The 17624-nt window shown below is 45.5% G+C and overlaps 1 protein-coding gene across 5 annotated transcripts in view; it reads right to left on the bottom strand.

The window, feature by feature from the left end:
- Positions 1–17624, bottom strand: part of SMC3 (structural maintenance of chromosomes 3) — a 606933-nt gene that overhangs the window by 147320 nt on the left and 441989 nt on the right. For all 5 annotated transcript variants that reach the window (XR_011892404.1, XR_011892405.1, XM_072286062.1 and 2 more), the window contains exon 24: positions 13148–13308. Coding sequence is in view for 3 of the 5 variants with exons in the window: in XM_072286062.1 (XP_072142163.1) it covers positions 13148–13308 (161 nt within the window). In the remaining 2 variants the exon portion in view is untranslated. The remainder of the gene's footprint in view (positions 1–13147; positions 13309–17624) is intronic.

The following is a 17624-nucleotide window of genomic DNA, read 5'->3' as shown; positions in this document are numbered from 1 at the left end:
AATTGGTGATGAACCACTGGTAAAGTGTCTCTTCAACATTGGCGTACAAAGGGTCTCTAACCCCTTTTCTGCTGATCGGCATGGCCGCTGATAGCTCCTGCCTTCACAATCGCGGTGCTCCCGGTTTTCAAGATGGTTGATATCGTTAACTGGGCGAGATCGTACTTCTTCACAAGGGCGCTCACCTGAAGCCGCATCGAGAGTCCTGCAAAATATCCATCTTCGTGTCAAGCGACACAGCTTTGCGCTTTGTCGGCGCCATCTTCAAACTGGGTTGAACTGTTGGTTGCACGCTGCTTCGGTGGCGTCAGCCTGCTATCACGAGATGCGGGATGGGCGCCACCACGTCGCTTTGCTTGTCGCTTTTTTTTTCCTCTCTCTCTCTCTCACTTTCGGAGAGACTGTGGCCGACGCGCATGAAGCAGCTAGCGCCATCTTGTGGCGTGCGGCGCCTACTCAGCTATTCTCCGGTGCGCGGGGGCTGAATGGTGTGCAAAATACCTGTACATTCTATTTGCGAGGTCAATCAACGAAGGATCATTACCGGAAGACTGGAAAATTGCTAGAATAAAACCTCTACATAAACCGGGGGATAAATCTCACATCAAAAATTACAGACCGATTTCTTTAACATCAACCTCTTGTAAGCTCTTAGAACATATAATTCATAAACATATAACTGGTTTTCTAGATCAACATAACGTTTTTACAAACATGCAGCATGGTTTTAGAAGTGGCCATGAATACTTTGTTTAGCGCAAAAACGACAGAGACAAGAAAGACGACAGGACACGGCGCTTCGAAGAAGTGGCCCTTCGACGACTACTCAACTAGTTGAAATCATACATGACTTTGCTAACACTGTAAACAAAGGGAAACAAACAGATGCAATATTTATGGATTTCAGCAAGGCGTTTGATAGGGTGTCTCATGCTAAATTGCTTCATAAGCTAAGAGCTGTGCTTAAAAATGATAAAATATTAGCATGGATTAAAGCCTACCTTACAAACCGCCATCAGATTGTTACTGTAAATAAAACAACCTCTGATATAGTTGCTGTCAATTCTGGCATCCCACAGGGATCCGTTCTTGGCCCCCTTTTCTTTTTGTTATATATAAATGACACTGTCACTAACCTCTCTGTTAAAATCAGGCTTTACGCTGACGACTGCGTTCTGTACAATGAAATAACGGAAGAAGACCAACTCAGGTTAGACAGGGACTTTAATAAGGTAGTTGAGTGGTGTAAACAATGGCAAATGTGCATTAATTTCGAAAAGACAGTATATATGCAAATAACATTAAAAAAGAAGCCACTGCTATATCGTTATGGCACAGAAAATGCTTTTTTGTCAGAGGTAATGCAATATAAGTACCTTGGCTTGTACATAACAAAGGATCTTTCCTGGTCAAAGCACCTTGAGACAGTAAAAGCAAATTGTCGCCGCAAGTTGTTTTTTCTAAGACGCGTATTAAAATCCTCCACACCAGCAGTAAGTCTATTGGCATACAAAACACTCGTCTGCCCAGTTTTAGAATATGCTGTAGTTATATGGGACCCGTTCACTAAAAGCGAGGTCGGAAAGCTAGAAAGCTTACAGAAAAAAGCAGTTCGATTCATCTACAATACATACGGGCATAGTTCTGTTACTAACCTTTTATCTCGGAGTGGCTTGCCTTCTATACGTGATAGAAATCGTGTATGTCGCTTAAAATTCTTTTTCCAACTTTTAGAAGGAGATATGGCATGTGGGGCAGGGGGGGGAGGATCTCCTTGTATATAAGCGCATTCTTTAACAGTATTAAAGAGTTGGTAGTTTGCGCTACGTCCGTCCACGTCCTGTCCTTCATTAATATTGTGTGTGTAAAACTGAGTGCAATATAACCATGAACGTTCACCAACTAGCCCCCTTCATTGCTTTACTAAATGTGTTAACCAATACGTGCGCAATAAGCTGGTACAGTTTATGCGGATACAAAACACATTATGTTCAATGGCCACTGAGTCGGGGATTTGACTTCACTACTTTTAAAATGAAACTACAGTTTAAGCAGGTACGGTTTAACGAGGTTTTACTGTAGAACAAAATTTCGATATAACGAAGCAAATTTCCAATTTTACCTACCGTATTTACACGATTGTAAGGCGACTCCCCCCCCATATCGCGTGTGACAGGAGAAGCAAAAGAAGAGCATACCCGAGGGCCCATTCAATAACGAAAATTTATTAGTAGCTGACATGGTCACTGGACTACTCGTCTTCAGTAGTACTACCATCGTCATCGCTGCTACAGTCCCACAGCGTGTCATCGTCCAGCAAAATTCCACATTTGGCAAACGCAGCACCCCGACATCTTGTGGAACAGCAGCCCACGCCGAATGCAGCCAGCCACACACACACGTCAGGGAGGCTTTTTGACAGGTCCGGCTGGCGTAAATTCACGGTCTTCTGCCGCCAGCCACTCGTTGTACTCACGGCGGAGCAGGTCCTTAAAAGGCAAAGATCCGGGCTCGTTTCACGACTATGTCGCACTTCACTGGCAGGGACCGATCAGACGTTTCAGCAACATACACCTCAAGCTTGGCCTACTGCTCCAGAAAGTGTCCCGACTTCGGCCCTTGGGAAATTCTTCGCTTGCCATCACAAGTGGAAATTTTCCTTCGCTGCAGTCACCACTCCCGCATCACCCGTTCAGAAACATTGAACTTGCGGCCCGCTGTGCAGTGATTTGTTTCTTCGGCGTAAAGGATAGCAGCTCTCTTGAACGCTGCTGTGAACAAGCGCCGAATGCTTAGTGGGCCTGGAGCACTCATGACGACTGAGGAAGCATGGAATTGGCACGTAGCTGGCAGTGAAGTCAAACGCGTCAAACTAAGAGATACAGGCAAAGAGAAACACGTGAGCGGTGTCTGCTCTTCCTTGAACTGTCCATACTCCCCGCGAGCACTGCCATTCAGAGGGTGCCGCCGCAAATGGAACAGCGGCACTTCCATCAACTATCGATATCCCTCCATGAGTGTTGTGAGCACTGTGAAACTCTCAATAATGTTGAAAAACCCTTCCAGAAAGTGAACAAACACACGGGATATCGAAAAGCTATGGGTAGGGCCATAGAGCAAACACAAAATTTTAACTACGTTGTAGCCCCCATTGGTCTCGCTTTTTTGGCGGTGCCATGTTTTTGTTTCGATTGTAAGTTGACCCCCCCCCCCCCCCCCCCTTCCAGATTTTCAAATTTAAGAAAATAGGTCGACTTACAATCGTGTAAATACGGTACTTTGTTATGTCGAGGTTTAACTGTATATAGCCTGCGGACCGTAACTGGAAATTGCGATATATATATTAGAGGTGTGCAAGCACCACACAGTAGATTTCGAATCAAATATTGAATCGAATCGAGAAAGCTGAATTGATTATATGAAGTCGATTTTCTGAAAATTTTTCACCAAATTAAAAGCTTACTAATTTTGGGCAAGAAAATAAGGTGCTGCACATGCTCGGGAGACTTCTGGCATTGCATAACAAGAATGTCGCAAGCTATCAGCAGCATAGGTACATACAAATCAAAATACAGTGGAACCCGGCTATATCGAACTTGCAAAAAAAAAAAAAATGCCTACGAGTTCGATATAGTGCATAATTTGATATAAGCCTGCTACATAACTGGATGTCATAAAAGCACATACCATTTATAAAATCACTTTATTGATGACGCTAGCTTAGTTTCGCACGAAATAGTCCTGCATTTTCTTCTGCTTGGGCAATTTCGCTGCGTGCGACGCACACACTTTTCCACTTTGTTTAAGGAGTCGGAGCAGCTGAGGCCGCAACCTTCCGCATTCGCACAGAAGTACTGGATTAGTGTGAGCACACCAATCACTTTGGAGCATGTGGGCAAAGGACGGTCGTTGCTTTCCTCATTGTTCCCACTTTCACTTGTGCTCGGCACGATGTCGGCAATGTAGTCTTCGTTTCCGGGCTCTCCCGTGGTCGCGACACCATCATTTGCACTCACAAACTCATCCACCGTTGATTCATCAACAGCTTCCGGAAATTCTGACAGCCCGCTCCAAACTTCGGCAACACTGGAAACGGCTTTGTCGCATTATTCAGAATTTACAGTCATCACCGAGCACGCGGAAGTCGGTACGGCTGAAGCTACTTCGGATGAACCACTCGTACACGGCCGTGCGTACGCGTCGGAAGCCACGGGCACCGAGTCGGGAGTTAGGCCGCTTTAGCCCTAATTTCCCCCTTCAAGATCGTGCCGAGAGTGCACCTTGGAATCTTGTATGTTGCGGGGACATCCGACTTGTCACCGCGTTCGACCCATTTTATGATTTCGAGCTTCACAACGACAGGCGAATTCTGCCGCTTCATCACAGCAACACTGCGGGAGAAAGCCTACAAGGTGCACACAATGAACCAGAAAAGCAGCGAGACAACTCGCACTTTCGCCATCTTGCATGACGAGGGCACAAGAGCCTCTGATTGGCTGTCTGAGCAAGCGCTATGGGCGGGCCAGGACAATTTTTTGGAAGGGGGTGTCGACGACTCCGAGGTAGCGCGGTCACGTAGGGAGAGAGGTTCGATGGAGCCGCGCTGCCGAGTTTTCTCGCCACCGCGAGGGAAAGCCAACTTCCGGGGGAACTTTCCGCCGCTTGACATTCGATATATCAGGAGTAGCTACTAGTTCTGTTCGATGTAAGTGTAAATTTTGCTATATATACTCATTGTAACTATACCGTGTCCAGAAATTGTTCGATATACGGAATAATTCGATGTAAACGGGTTCGATATAGTCGGGTTCTACTGTATACAGTATGGTCTACTCTTATTACATTAGTATGCCAGCATTGATTACAGCTCAGTTCTAGTATATGAAGGTATGAAAAATACTCTTTTTGTCAATAGAATTTGTGCTGAATAGAATCAAGTACTTTGTTTCCTCCGAAACTAATGAATTAGTGGCGTTTTGTTGTACTGAATACCAATAGGATTCAGAGTTTAATAGTGGACCTGTGTTTTGTGGCAATCTTTTATTTATAGCTTAGAAAGTTTTGCTTTCCAGTTTTTCTCCAAAATGCAGAAGGGCTATCCCAACTTTACAGAAGCTGGGTTATCATGAGGCCAATCTGCGCAACAGACTAAATAATACTGCATGATGCGACTTTTAGTAGCTGGCGTCGACAGTAATGAGCAGGTGCTGTCCGCACTGTTTTATTGTTAGGTTGAGTGTGATTTGCCGCCTCTCAAACAATTCTTAAATTTAGAGGGTCACGGCGAGTTCACTCGACGACCCTTTCCTGTTTCGCTCATCCGTCCGTGCATAATGCATGCAACCGGCGTCATGACACTTTCGCGTCTGCCGTGTAAATGTAAAGCTAGTCTTGAAACTGGTTGCTGCAAGGCGGTTTGTTGGCTTTTTGAGTGTTGCAAGGCTGCTGTGAATAGATCTGCGTTGATTAGGTATAAGACCTTAACCTTATACCTCTGCCACGCGTACACTTCTGATCATGATCGGGGCCGATCCAGATTGGACTTCTTCATCGTGATCAATAATGGTGCTGCTACATGGTCCAATGATCCGGGTCGAGTTAATACCGTCTGCTCATCGTCGGCAACTCTCAGAACTACATGATGCCTTCGCTACGAATCCAGATTTGCAAAATATTGTTAAATTTAGACGATATTTCAATTTTACAGCTTACCATTGCTGATAAAAATGCTTCTTAACATATTTTATTGACCTGCCTTCACTTCATGTCTTCAGCGTTTTCAGAATACCGCACCAGAGCACGCTAACGTCAGCCAGCAATCACGATAAAGAGGCCTGGGACTCTATTCTCGACATGCATGGCGGCTGCACAGCCACTATTATCCGCCATGTTGACTCTCTTATTGGCTGTCGAGAGGTCACATGTCTTGAAATTTGTGCTGGGAAATGGAAGTATTGTGAAATCCAATTTTGCGATTTCATCAAGATCACGAAACGTGACATGGAGCTGAAAATTTTATCGACTAAGACATTTTTCAGATTGCGAGTTTAACAATTCAACAAAAGGAATTTTTTTTTTCGGACTGACATTTGTTGTTTCCGATTGCCTGACACAGTCGAACCTTGCTACGTCTTGTTATGACTTGTTACGACAAAGGGAATTCCTTAGCTGCTTCCCACAAGGCACACTTCTTTCATCAGTGCCTGTCTAGACGTCGAGGCAACCCTGACGCCGACCAGTGACGGGTCAACAAAGAAGCTCTCCTCAAGGTGACAATGACCACAGGATTGTGTAGACACGGTAACAACCGTGAAAGGTTACGGTAAGCTGACCGTCACTGAGAGCCTACTAATTATTGAAAGGGGCTAATATTAGGAACTATGGTGGGAACTGCGTCAACTTGAGTTTCCCAGATTGCCACGTGACAGTGACAAGAACTTTATTAGAGTGTCCTGAGGAACTCGATTGGGGAGAACCGAAGGCTCCCCGATCAAGTTGGTGGCTCCGCCCACGACGGGACAGGGAGGTGGTGACTCTCTGCGACGTCGCGGGTCCTCTGGCCGGCCTGTAGTTGGTTTGTGAAATACGAGCTCTTGAGCAAGGCGGCCCACTTGGACTTGTTATGAAAGTCGGACCCCGCGTTGTACGGGCACAGCCAGAGCATGTGGTCGAAGGAGCAGCACGCGTGACCGCATTTAGAGCACGATTGTGGGAAGTTGGGGTCTATCCAATTAAGTGCTCTTGGGGTGAGGTAGGATCTTGTCTGTAAAAGCCTGAAAGTAACAGCCTGAGCCCTGTTCAGTTTTGGGCTGGGGGGAGGGAATTGCCACGTGGTTGCCTTGCGGGGGCGATTGTGCAACACAGGAGGTGGAGTCTGGTGGAACGGTGCGACGTCCGGTGAGAGATTTTACGAGCGGTTTGACGATTATGATTGGCCGAGATACAGTCATCAAATTTCCTAGTCTAGTTTCCTAAGGATGATCACCGTTTTAAAAACGAACATGCAATGTGCCTGACATGTCCTGATGTGAGCTGACATTTCATGTGCCCCTACACGGAGTGGGCTTACGTATCTGCAGCCAGAGTAAAAAGTGTAAAATAAACCTTTTTCCTTCACTCCTATCTCCAGAGCGTTCATCAGTGTGCCTGGAGGATGCCTGGCCTAGATGCTACCCCGAGCCGCACCAACCTGCATATATCAAACTCGAAAAGGATCCCATAATAGTGTGATATATCAATAATTCACAGTATAAAGTATGCCTATCTAAAGCTTATATGAAACCTCTGCACGTTTTGGATTTTCCAGAGATCGTGAAGAGCATGAATTTACAAATTTACTTCTCCAAGGTCATGCCTAATGCAAAAAAAAATTTGCTTATTATTGGCCCACCATGTCATTAATCAGGTTATCGAGAAATCCGCAGAGTACAAAAGGCCTCTCTATATGGCCTTCAAAGATTACGAAAAGGCATTTGATTCAGTAGAGATACCAGCAGCCATAGAAGCATTACGTAATCAAGGAGTGCAGAACGCTTTGGAAAATATCTACAGAGGCTCTACAGCTACCTTAATTCTACACAAGAAAAGCAGGAAGATACCTATAAAGAAGGGGGTCAGAAAGGGAGACACTTCAATCTCTTCAATACTATTCGCTGTGAGCTTGGAAGTATTCAAGCTATGGGATGTCTACCAAGTTGACATTTCCAAGTTCCCTGAGTGTTCCAGGTTTTCCCTGAGTGCCGCTGCGAAATTCCCCGAGTGATGCTGAACTATGTTTTATGTCAATACGGGCTGAAACCATATCGCCCGAGGCTGTCACTCTCTAGTAAGCATAAGAAAAAAACGTAAAAAAAACCCGACTTAATCCAATTTCAATACCAAGGAGTAGTGTTTATGTTATTCAAAAAAAAAATAAGAATAGACGAGAGGGGTTAGTAAAATGCACAGCAAAAAAAAATGTCTTCGAAAAAAATTGCAAATTGAGTTGGACATTTTTAAATACAAATAAAAAAGAGATGCATACAGAAGCAAATATTTTCAAATATGAGCTATTTCTATCAACTGAAAACAAGCTCAGTGGTATGAGGCCCGAACTTTGTCACAATTGAGATTCTCTCTCAACAGCTCGTAAATCAACCTCAACTGTCCTGACATACTCTCAGCCTGCGCACGACGCCTCAGTGTTCTGTTTCACTGCTTTAAAGAGTTTATTTTGGTTTCGATGAGGGGCATCTGCATCTCGGCATCAGCCAATACTTTGTTTTTTGAGCTCAAGTTCCTTCAAAACGGCACCAGCATGCCTTTCCCGTTCATTCCCCAATGCGTAGGCGCTTTCCGTTCTTGTCCTCGTTCCGCCACTCGTTCATCCCACAGACGATTTGAAGCATCTTTTCGGCCAGTTGCACAGTCCACATCCGATTTTCGACTCCCTAGGGGCCGTGAAAATGTCCGAAAAATCGGCCAGTTTTAAAAATAAATGAATGCCATTTAATGCCCTCAAGGGCTCAATCCGCCACAGGCACACTCGAAAATGCTGTGCAGGCCTGTCGATATGCATATTAGGCATATTGGTGCTCGTACTGTGACAGGAAATACCTGATGCACGCCGTGTATAATTAAGGAATACATACTGTGTCCCGTGGCAATAGCCCCTTCCCAAGCTTGCTATGCTTCACTGCAATACTTTTGCGTATGCTTCACCAAGTAAAATTTCTGTACAGAGGCGAAGCTGACTTTCCGGAACCGGCATTATGCAACGCACCATGCTTTCCATGCTTCTTAGCCAATCGCGAGGACCACAAAGGCGGAGTCCGTGCCATTGCTGACAGCAGCGAATTCTTTTAATAAAAAACGCAGCACCCGACGGCAAAAAGCTTCATAGCGAACGTCAAAGCAGATAGGCCTAGCATTGCCGCAGTGGTGGCTACGGCTGCCAGTGGATCTGCATGCGAGAGCGTGGGTTCAAGGCGGCGAGGTAATCAAAATGGCAGCGGTGGCGGCTTTGATTAATGCCATTTCGGACCTGCGGTCATGGCAAAACATCCGGAAAATCGGACGGCGAAGACTTCTTGCGTCCAAAATTTTAGAAGTTCGGATACATTGACTCTACGGGGTAAGTGGTCGTGCCGCGAAGCCATCCAAATTATCAGGAATCCGGAAAGTCTGTCGGCTGTACACTGGCAACTCCTCCAGCCAACGACAAGGCGTAAAAGACGATTCATTACGACTCCTGTCTGTTACTCGAGCCAGCGTTGCCACGACTTTCGACCCTTTCAATAAAATTACAGCTAATTTTTCCTAATAGAGGCACGAATTCCCTGAGTTTTCCCTGAGTTTTTCCAGACTACTCAAAATCCCTGAGAATTCCCGGTTTTCCCGGTTGGTAGACACCCTGAGCTATTAAGCTGGGAAGGTTTAAGAGTAAGGATCGACGGCGAATACCTCAGCAACCTTCGGTTTGCCAATGACATTGCTGTATTCAGCAACACTGCAGACAAGTTACAACAAATGATTGAGGACCTTAACAGAGAGAGCGCAAGAGTGGGGTTGAAGATTAATGTGCAGATGACAAAGATAATGATGAATAGCCCGGCAAGGGAACAAGAGTTCAGGATCACCAGTCAGCCTCTAGAGTCTGAAGGGGTACGTTTACCTAGGTCACAGGGAATTAATCACAGGGAACCCTGATCATGAGAAGGAAATTCATAGAAGAATAAAAATGGGTAGGATCACATATGGCAGACATTGTCAGCTCCTGACCGGAAGCTTACCATTAGCATTGAAAATGAAGGTGTACAATCAGTGCATTTTACCAGTGCTGACATATGCGGCAGACAGAAATTCACAAGGAAGCTTGAGAACAAGTTAAGGACCGCGCAAAGAGCGATGGAACGAAGATTGCGAGGCATAATGTAAGAGACAGAAAAAGAGCGGTTTGGATCAGAGCATACGGGTGTAGACGATATTCTACTTCACATTAAGAGCAAAAAAATGGAGCTGGGCAGGTCATGCAATGCGCAGGTTAGATAACCGTTGGACCATTAGGGTTACAGAATTGGTACCAAGAGAAGGGAAACGCAGTCGAGGATGGCAGAAGACTAGGTGGAGCGATGAAATTGGGAAATTCGTGGGTGCTAGTTGGAATTGGTTGGCGCAGGACAGAGGTAATCCGCCTCTTTCATGGCGCGACGGCGCATGCGCCCTGCCCGCGGATTAGTCGCGAAACGTTTTGGAACTTCCAGGAAGGGTCGCGCGCATGGCCGCGCGCCAGGAAGTCCCCCGAAAAAAAAAAAAAAAAAAAAAATGCTCGGACGCACGCTGCTGCAAACACTCGTGCCGTGTACAGCATTGAAACTCTCCTGGTAGCTCGACGTCGGTGCGGTGCCGAAAACGTGCGTAGCATAAGACCGCAACTCCACTTTAAAAGAGAAAGCGGCCAGGCCATCGTCCGAGTTGTCCGGACTGCACCGCAAGCCAGGTAGTTGCCGCCTTTTATGAATGGCTCGCTAATTTAAGGAAACACCCCTGCGTTACACTTGGGCGACACTTAAGTGCATCACGTTGCTGACGAAGTCTTTCTGCAGCATCGGTCCTCACTTGCTGGTGGTGGTAGCGCGTTCCTGACTGCACGTACTCGTAAGGCGCGGCAACGCTGGGTCAATACGAGACCGACAAGACGCTCACTCTAATGATTGACCGACAATTGTGCGTCACTGAAACCTTTTTATCATACCAGGTCGACAACGACGCAACCGATGAGCGTGAGTTGTACTGCAACAGGCTTTCTTGTCGAAGGCACCGGCAAAATCAGCATGCCGACCATCGTTCGACCGAACCCCGCGCAATCGGCTGTCGAACCGACAATACAACAGCGATGGTGTCTACGCTTGTATGTATAATTAATCGTGCTCGAAATGAATCAAGCAAGCCTATCAAGCTGAAATGGACAAGCTGTGACCTTCTCAACTCCTGCCCACTAAGTTTGAGCCAATGTCGATACTGTTCAGCGAAGGTTAACCTAGCGCGGTCGAGTTCACTTGCTACCGGTGGACCTGAACCGAAATGTAAGCAGTTAGGTCGAACGAAACTGCTTTTATAGTTCAATTCTGGCGTTAGCAATTTGAAATCAGCTACACTTCACTTCGCACGGCGCATACACAATAAGCGGTAAGCGGCGACACAGCGCTGTGCCAACATCTGTACGTCACCGTACCTGTAGGCTGTCGGCCGCCTTCACTACGGATATGGGTGGGCCTGTACCTGTTGCTTTGCCGACACATTTCTCAATTTCAGAGATGCACTGTTTGCCTCTGCGTCAAGTGGCAAACAAGAGACGGTGTATTCGGTATACAGCAGCATAAACAACCGCCTCGCTCATTTATACCAACGCCGTGTGAGCGGTGACATCCGCGCGTTTTCGTGGGAGAACATGGCCTACAAATGAGCACTTATGCGAGCACAGTTTTCTCTAATAATGCTCTATGGCACGCTAAAACTGTAAGTATGATAGAGTTAAAGAAAAGCGAGAATGAGTTAATTAACAGCCCGTAATACATGTTTCTGGATCACAGTTGCTGTTGTTTAAGTTGTTTGGCCGCTCATATTGACTCGTCTCAGGGTGTAAATACATGGCGCATATGGGCAGATGTGCATGTTTTGCTACATTTTGACACTATTTCATATCAGCGATGGACATTTTCCACAATAGTTGTCGATAACAACGACCTGCGGCTGTAGATGTCGATGTAAACAAGTGCACCGCTTTAATAAATCCGACGCAGAAGGCTGCGCTCAAAGACTTTTTGAATATGTGAAACGTCTAAATAATGTGTAAAAAGACTGTGGTGCGCTTCGTGTGCATTTTTATTCAGGATGAGGTAGGAATGGATACAGCAAGGACACAAACCAGCCTGCATGGATGTGTGCCATGCAGTCATCAGCACACCTGTACTGTGAATTCCGTATGAATATGCTCGGGTCAAGCGTTTACAATATGCTGTTTAAATGTCTAATCGTGATATGCCAGCAACATGTCAACCAGGAGGATGACTGCTGTGTCGGGTTTCGATTTCGGAAGCGACTTCCTGTCACAAACCGTCATCCTCGCTTCTCATCCACCTGTCTCGTTTTACGTGGCGCTCAATCGGCACGCCGATGCATTGCAGTCCCTATGTTCTTGGCCCTTTCCCTGCGGCCACTGCATCAATGAATACTGACGCCCCAGAGATGATGTTAGAGTCGAAAGTGGCTTTCAGCTTGCAGAACATCTGAATCGATTTCCACTGACGTGAAACCCTGCAAGCACGAATGAAAAGCATTCAGCGTGAACCCGCAAATCGCACAGAAATGAGCCTTGGGCGGCGCTGCCACGACAGCCTTTCCACCAAGTGCAGATGTGGCATGCAGTGGTTTTCTTAAATCCAAACTGCACTGTAAAAATCTGGCCAAGTTCGGATGAAGTTGGACTTGTTTTGGCTGCTCGTGGAACCATAAACAGGCATTTGCGGAAAGACCTTTTCTATGAGAAGACATACCCAATGGTGCAGACATCGTCAGTTTGGGATTCCATGCCCGAAGCAACACAGAGAAAAGGTCAAGTATCCTCCAGGCTTTCTTGTAGAAAGCATATCACAATGGGATGCTATTTGTGTTCTTGAAGCAGAGTGGCGAACTCCTCTTGCCGGTAATGAACAGCTGCAGTTTGCACAAGCCATCCTCATGTGCAGCGAGCAAAACTGAGAAAAACACCCGGCTCATTGTTTCTCCATGGCATGCAGTTCCCTTCAAATCAATTTTTTGTTTGGAAGCATCTGCCAAAACAGTGGCATTTCGAATTTGTTGGTGTTAAATATTTCTGACGGCACGAGAAGTGATTGCGTCTTGATTAAAAAAAGGGCACTTCCAGGGGTGAGGCACAGCATTCGATATTCAACGTGGCAGTGAACAGCAGTTTGACACATGTATACTACAGCGCTTTACTTTTTCGTAGTATTTGCAAAGGGATGTTGCAACAGTTCGATATAGATAAACTAGTGATGTGATATATACGAGTATGATATATCCGGGATCGACTGCACCGACCACAGACCGAGTGAGCGACTCTGCTGAAAAGCCTTCTTGTCAAGGGGTAGAGGAACTTGTTACTCACCTTCTTCAACAGAACAGACTGGCGGCTCGTCATTTTCTCAAGGTCTTTGGCATCATCATTGATCCGCTCTTGCCAGTCACGCTCTTGGCTCTTCCAGTGCTCTAGCTGTGACTGGAGGTCCTTCTGTTCCTTGGTATTTGCTTCAACCTGCTTTTCCAGTGCTGAAAGCAACAGAATGCAACTACTGTCACTAAATACTGCGACAAGCCAGTTATTTCAACAGTCTCGAAATATAAAGAAGAGGGGATTTGAGGCAAAATTTATAGCCAGTAGTGGATATACAAATTGCAGTTTTAATCACTACAGTGGAACCTTGTTATTTCAAACTCCAGTAAGACAGAAAAGAACTATTCGAATAAAACTAAGCTTGAACAAACGAGAGCTGCTTTGGATATAGTGCTTGATAACATGCATAGTAGAGCGTACAATACAGACATCAACTGATCATTTGAGATCAGTGAGGTCGGCCTAAAGGTTCGAAAAAATGGAGCACAAGATATTGAATTTACCGCAAGATACATCTGTTCCACAGGCAACCACAAAAGCTGGTCAATGTATTGCTCCACGCATGCGATTGTATGTGATTTAATCAGTCTGCATTTTGACCATTATCATGGCTGTTACTACATACAGACGATAGTACAATATCCATATGTAGCAAGTCTCCATTCCCTTTCTCTTCACAACAGTTGCCATTTGACGGTTCCCTCACGTGCCCTCTTCAATGGAGACATCGAGGGTGAAGTTGGTGCTGCTTCACGCTGCTTAATAATTGTACCGATGAGGTGCCCACAATTTTTTTGAAACTGAATCAATTAGTATTGGTCAGCGACTGTACCAAAGCACCGAGGCCCAGTGCCTTATCATGCATTCTTGGGAGCACTGTCTCAGGAATTACGGATCACACAATTATGTGGCCAATTTTTTTGAAATTGTGGAGTTTGATGTGCCAAAGCCCCGCCATGATTATGAGGCACACCGTACAGGGGAACTTCGGAAATTTTCACCACCTGGGGACGTGCACTCAATGCACAGCACATGGGTGTTTCTGCATTTTGCCCCCATCGAAATGCAGCCACTTCGGTTAGGATTTGATCCTGCAACCTTGTGCTCAGAGGCGCAATGCCATAGCCGCTAAGCCACCCCGACAGGAAAGCGGCTAATTCGAGGTGGGAATACAAAGAGAAGGATAATGGCTTTGGCGTGCCTTGTGGAGTATGCACTTATCGGGTCATGCCACAGCATTTAGCAGTGTGCAACCCCTTGAAAGCCTGATTCATAAATGCATCATAATTGCTTTTGAAGCACCGCACGTGATGACATAAATGATAAAATTATGTAATTAAATGGCACTTTACCTCTACATTAACAGGTGGTGCATGCAGCTGAGATATATCGCAAAGCTAAAAGGCTCAATTTCCAAGGCAAGCATCATTACAGTGGCTATAGTGGTGGACAACTTTATTTATTTATTTATTCAGTACCCACAGACACCAAAAGGCATACAGCGGGGGTAGGGGGGGGGATGTTTTACAAAAGAGTTAGAAACGTTCACAAAAGATTTTTACATGACATGTGAGGAAAAAAAAAGAACAACAAAATGTGGCAATGAAGGCAACGCTACAGAAGCAAAGGGTGCACAAGTAAGAGCGCTCAAAAAAAAGTTCCACGTTCTCGCGCATTAGTTTCAAGTGTCTCTGAATCACTCCTCGAGCTTGGTGAAGAAACATCGTCCAGTGATAGCACATGCCGCTGTGAACATCTAAGCCAAATTTTGCAGTCGTGCACAATTCATGCAGCTCAAAAGTAGAGCACAAAGTCACCTTTTTTTCACACTCTGTTGTTCAGAAGCCTTCTCATAACTCTTTTCAGGGCTGCTATATTTCATCATATAACAGATCCATATAACAGATTCCCATACGTGTCTGCTATTGGCCAATAGCTGACGTCAATCAAGACGGGTGTTTGGATCAGTGCGCTTCTTCCTACTGTTCCGGTGTATATTTATTGACACAGCTTATTAAAGACGCTGAAGTAAGCAAAAATCTGCATTTCAAATTTCAATAGGAATTACACATTTCAGAAAGTACGACTATTGTACCAATTGGCGACTACCATCTGCTAAAGCTTGGTCATGCTGAACAGGAATGAAGCTTTGGCCATAATGCTTATCAATGTCGTAGCTGCTAGGTCTCGCTAATTTCTATGAGTTTTGAACACTTAGCTAGCCTCAAACCATGCAAAACTAAAGGTCAGACCTGACATATGCTTGCCAACGTGCGCTCACTCCTGGCTGCTTCTGGCTAGATGCCTTAGTAGACTTCGCTACGTATTGAGCTACAACACAAAATGTCCACTTTGGATGTCGCTACTATCCGTCACTCAAGCTGGTGCAGGCCAAAGCTGGTCGACACCACCTAGCACAGTCAGACTGGAACACACGCGCACGAGCATGCGTTCCAGCCTTGTCGTGCACATAGTTAGCCACTACAGTTGCGTGTAGCTGTGTCTGCAGCGTAGCCTAGATACCGCAGCCGCTATGGGGTACTACGAGGAGTTTGCTCGCTGCGGCTCTCCGAGGACAACAGCATGCTCGATAGGTGACATAACTCAAGGCTCAAGTGCCAACATTTCATGAACAGGCCATCTGCTTCCCGAGTTGCACACTGTTGATATCATGGTCGAAGATTGTCCCGCTAGGAATCCTTTCAACATGAATACCAGAGTGCGGCATCCATCACTTAACCGATGTACGCATTGCAAACGTACTTGCACGAGCGAACATGTAGTTTTTTCAATCCTCGGAACTTGTGTGATTGTCACAGATATAAATGCGAAAGGAAATGTGCTACACGTGTCACTCGGTGCGAGAATAGCTGCACGTAGCTATCTAGTACACTGTAGCCAGTGGCGTAGCCAGAAAATTTGTTCGGAGGGGGGGGAAGTGGGGGTTGAAGCTCGGCCTCCTCCTTATAGAATTTGTCAAGGGATCAAATACACGAATACTAACTGCATTTCCATTGCCAAAAATACTGCAAACGAATTTTTGAGCGCGACGCACTGTGTAGACAAGTAAAATATGTATTTTTTTTCATAAAAGAATATGGTCGTATGTCCCAAAAATTGTGCCCAAAATAATGGATATCAATGCTTCCGAGTTTTTTGTCTATTTAATAAGTAAAGAAAATATCACACGAACTTTAGAACTATATCAGTTGGAAGCCAGCAAAGCAGTGCATGCCGCTGATATGAAAAATGTAAAGGCCATGAAATGAACAAGTAGAGGAGAAATATTTTAATGAAACTTTCGTATTCAAGAACTTTGTTTAGATATTTGTACATATGCAATGACCAGGGAAAATCTCAATGACACTGTCCTTTGTTACAATGTATTAGGCAGGAGCAGCTGTCACTGGTTGTGTATTGTGACTAGTTTGCACCTGAATTATAGTCGCAACAGAGAGCACATATAAAAAGCAGGAGTTCTGCAAAATATACCAAGGGCGAGTCAAATGATAGTGAGCCAATACAAATATATGACAAACGGGGTACTTTGCTTGGGTTGCTGCTTCAAGAAGTCTCTAACTGACCCTCTCACGTCATCGTCCGACATGAATCTGGTTCCCTTGAGCTGTTTTTTCAATTTCCCCAAATTGTGGAAGTCACAAGGCGACAGGTCTGGGCTGCATGGCAGATGTTGCAGCGTATCCCACTTGAACTTTGCCAGTTTTGTGTTAACCACATTAACAATGTGGGGACGAGCATTGTCGTGGAGCAAGATGATCCAATTCTTCAACTCTTCAATACACGCAGCTGATCTGGCGTTTCACAATATCGGAAACGATTGACAGTCTCTCCACGTTTAGCAAATTTGTTCAGTAATGGCCCCTGATGATCGAAAAGAAAGTCAACCACACTTTTCCGGTGGAAATGACGGCCTTTGCTTTCTTATGGGATGGCGAATTTGAATGTTTCCACTGTAAGCGTTGCCGTCGTGTTTCAGGCTCGTAAGAGTGGCACCATGATTCACCCCTGGTGACAATTTCCGGCAAGTCACACTCATTCTGACACCGGATCAGATGAGTCAAAGCAGCACTGAACCTCTCCATCTTCTGGCCGTGGTATAAAATATTGGGCATCCATTGTGCATGCAACAGCCGATAACCGAAATGTTCATGAATTGTGGCGTGAACCGAACCGTGACTGATGTTGACACACTCTGCCAGTTCACCGATGCTTATCCTCCGTTCTTGTCTAATCTGCTCATCAACCTTTGCAATTCTGTTGGGGAGGATTGCACGGTGGCTTTGGCTCGGTCTTGGATTGTCTTTAAATATTTCACGTCCTTCTTTAAACCATTTGCTCCAACGCTTCACAGTGGCCAATGACATGCAATGTTCATCGTACACGGCAGCCATATGGCATGCCTCGCATGTACTCGCATGCCTTGCAAATAATGAACCGAGCCATTATTGCA

The sequence above is a fragment of the Dermacentor andersoni genome, chromosome 1, assembly GCF_023375885.2.
Source record: "Dermacentor andersoni chromosome 1, qqDerAnde1_hic_scaffold, whole genome shotgun sequence".
Taxonomy (NCBI): Eukaryota; Metazoa; Arthropoda; class Arachnida; order Ixodida; family Ixodidae; genus Dermacentor; species Dermacentor andersoni.
The sequence above is the reverse complement of the archived record's forward strand: the minus strand, read 5'-3'. Positions and strand labels throughout refer to the sequence as shown.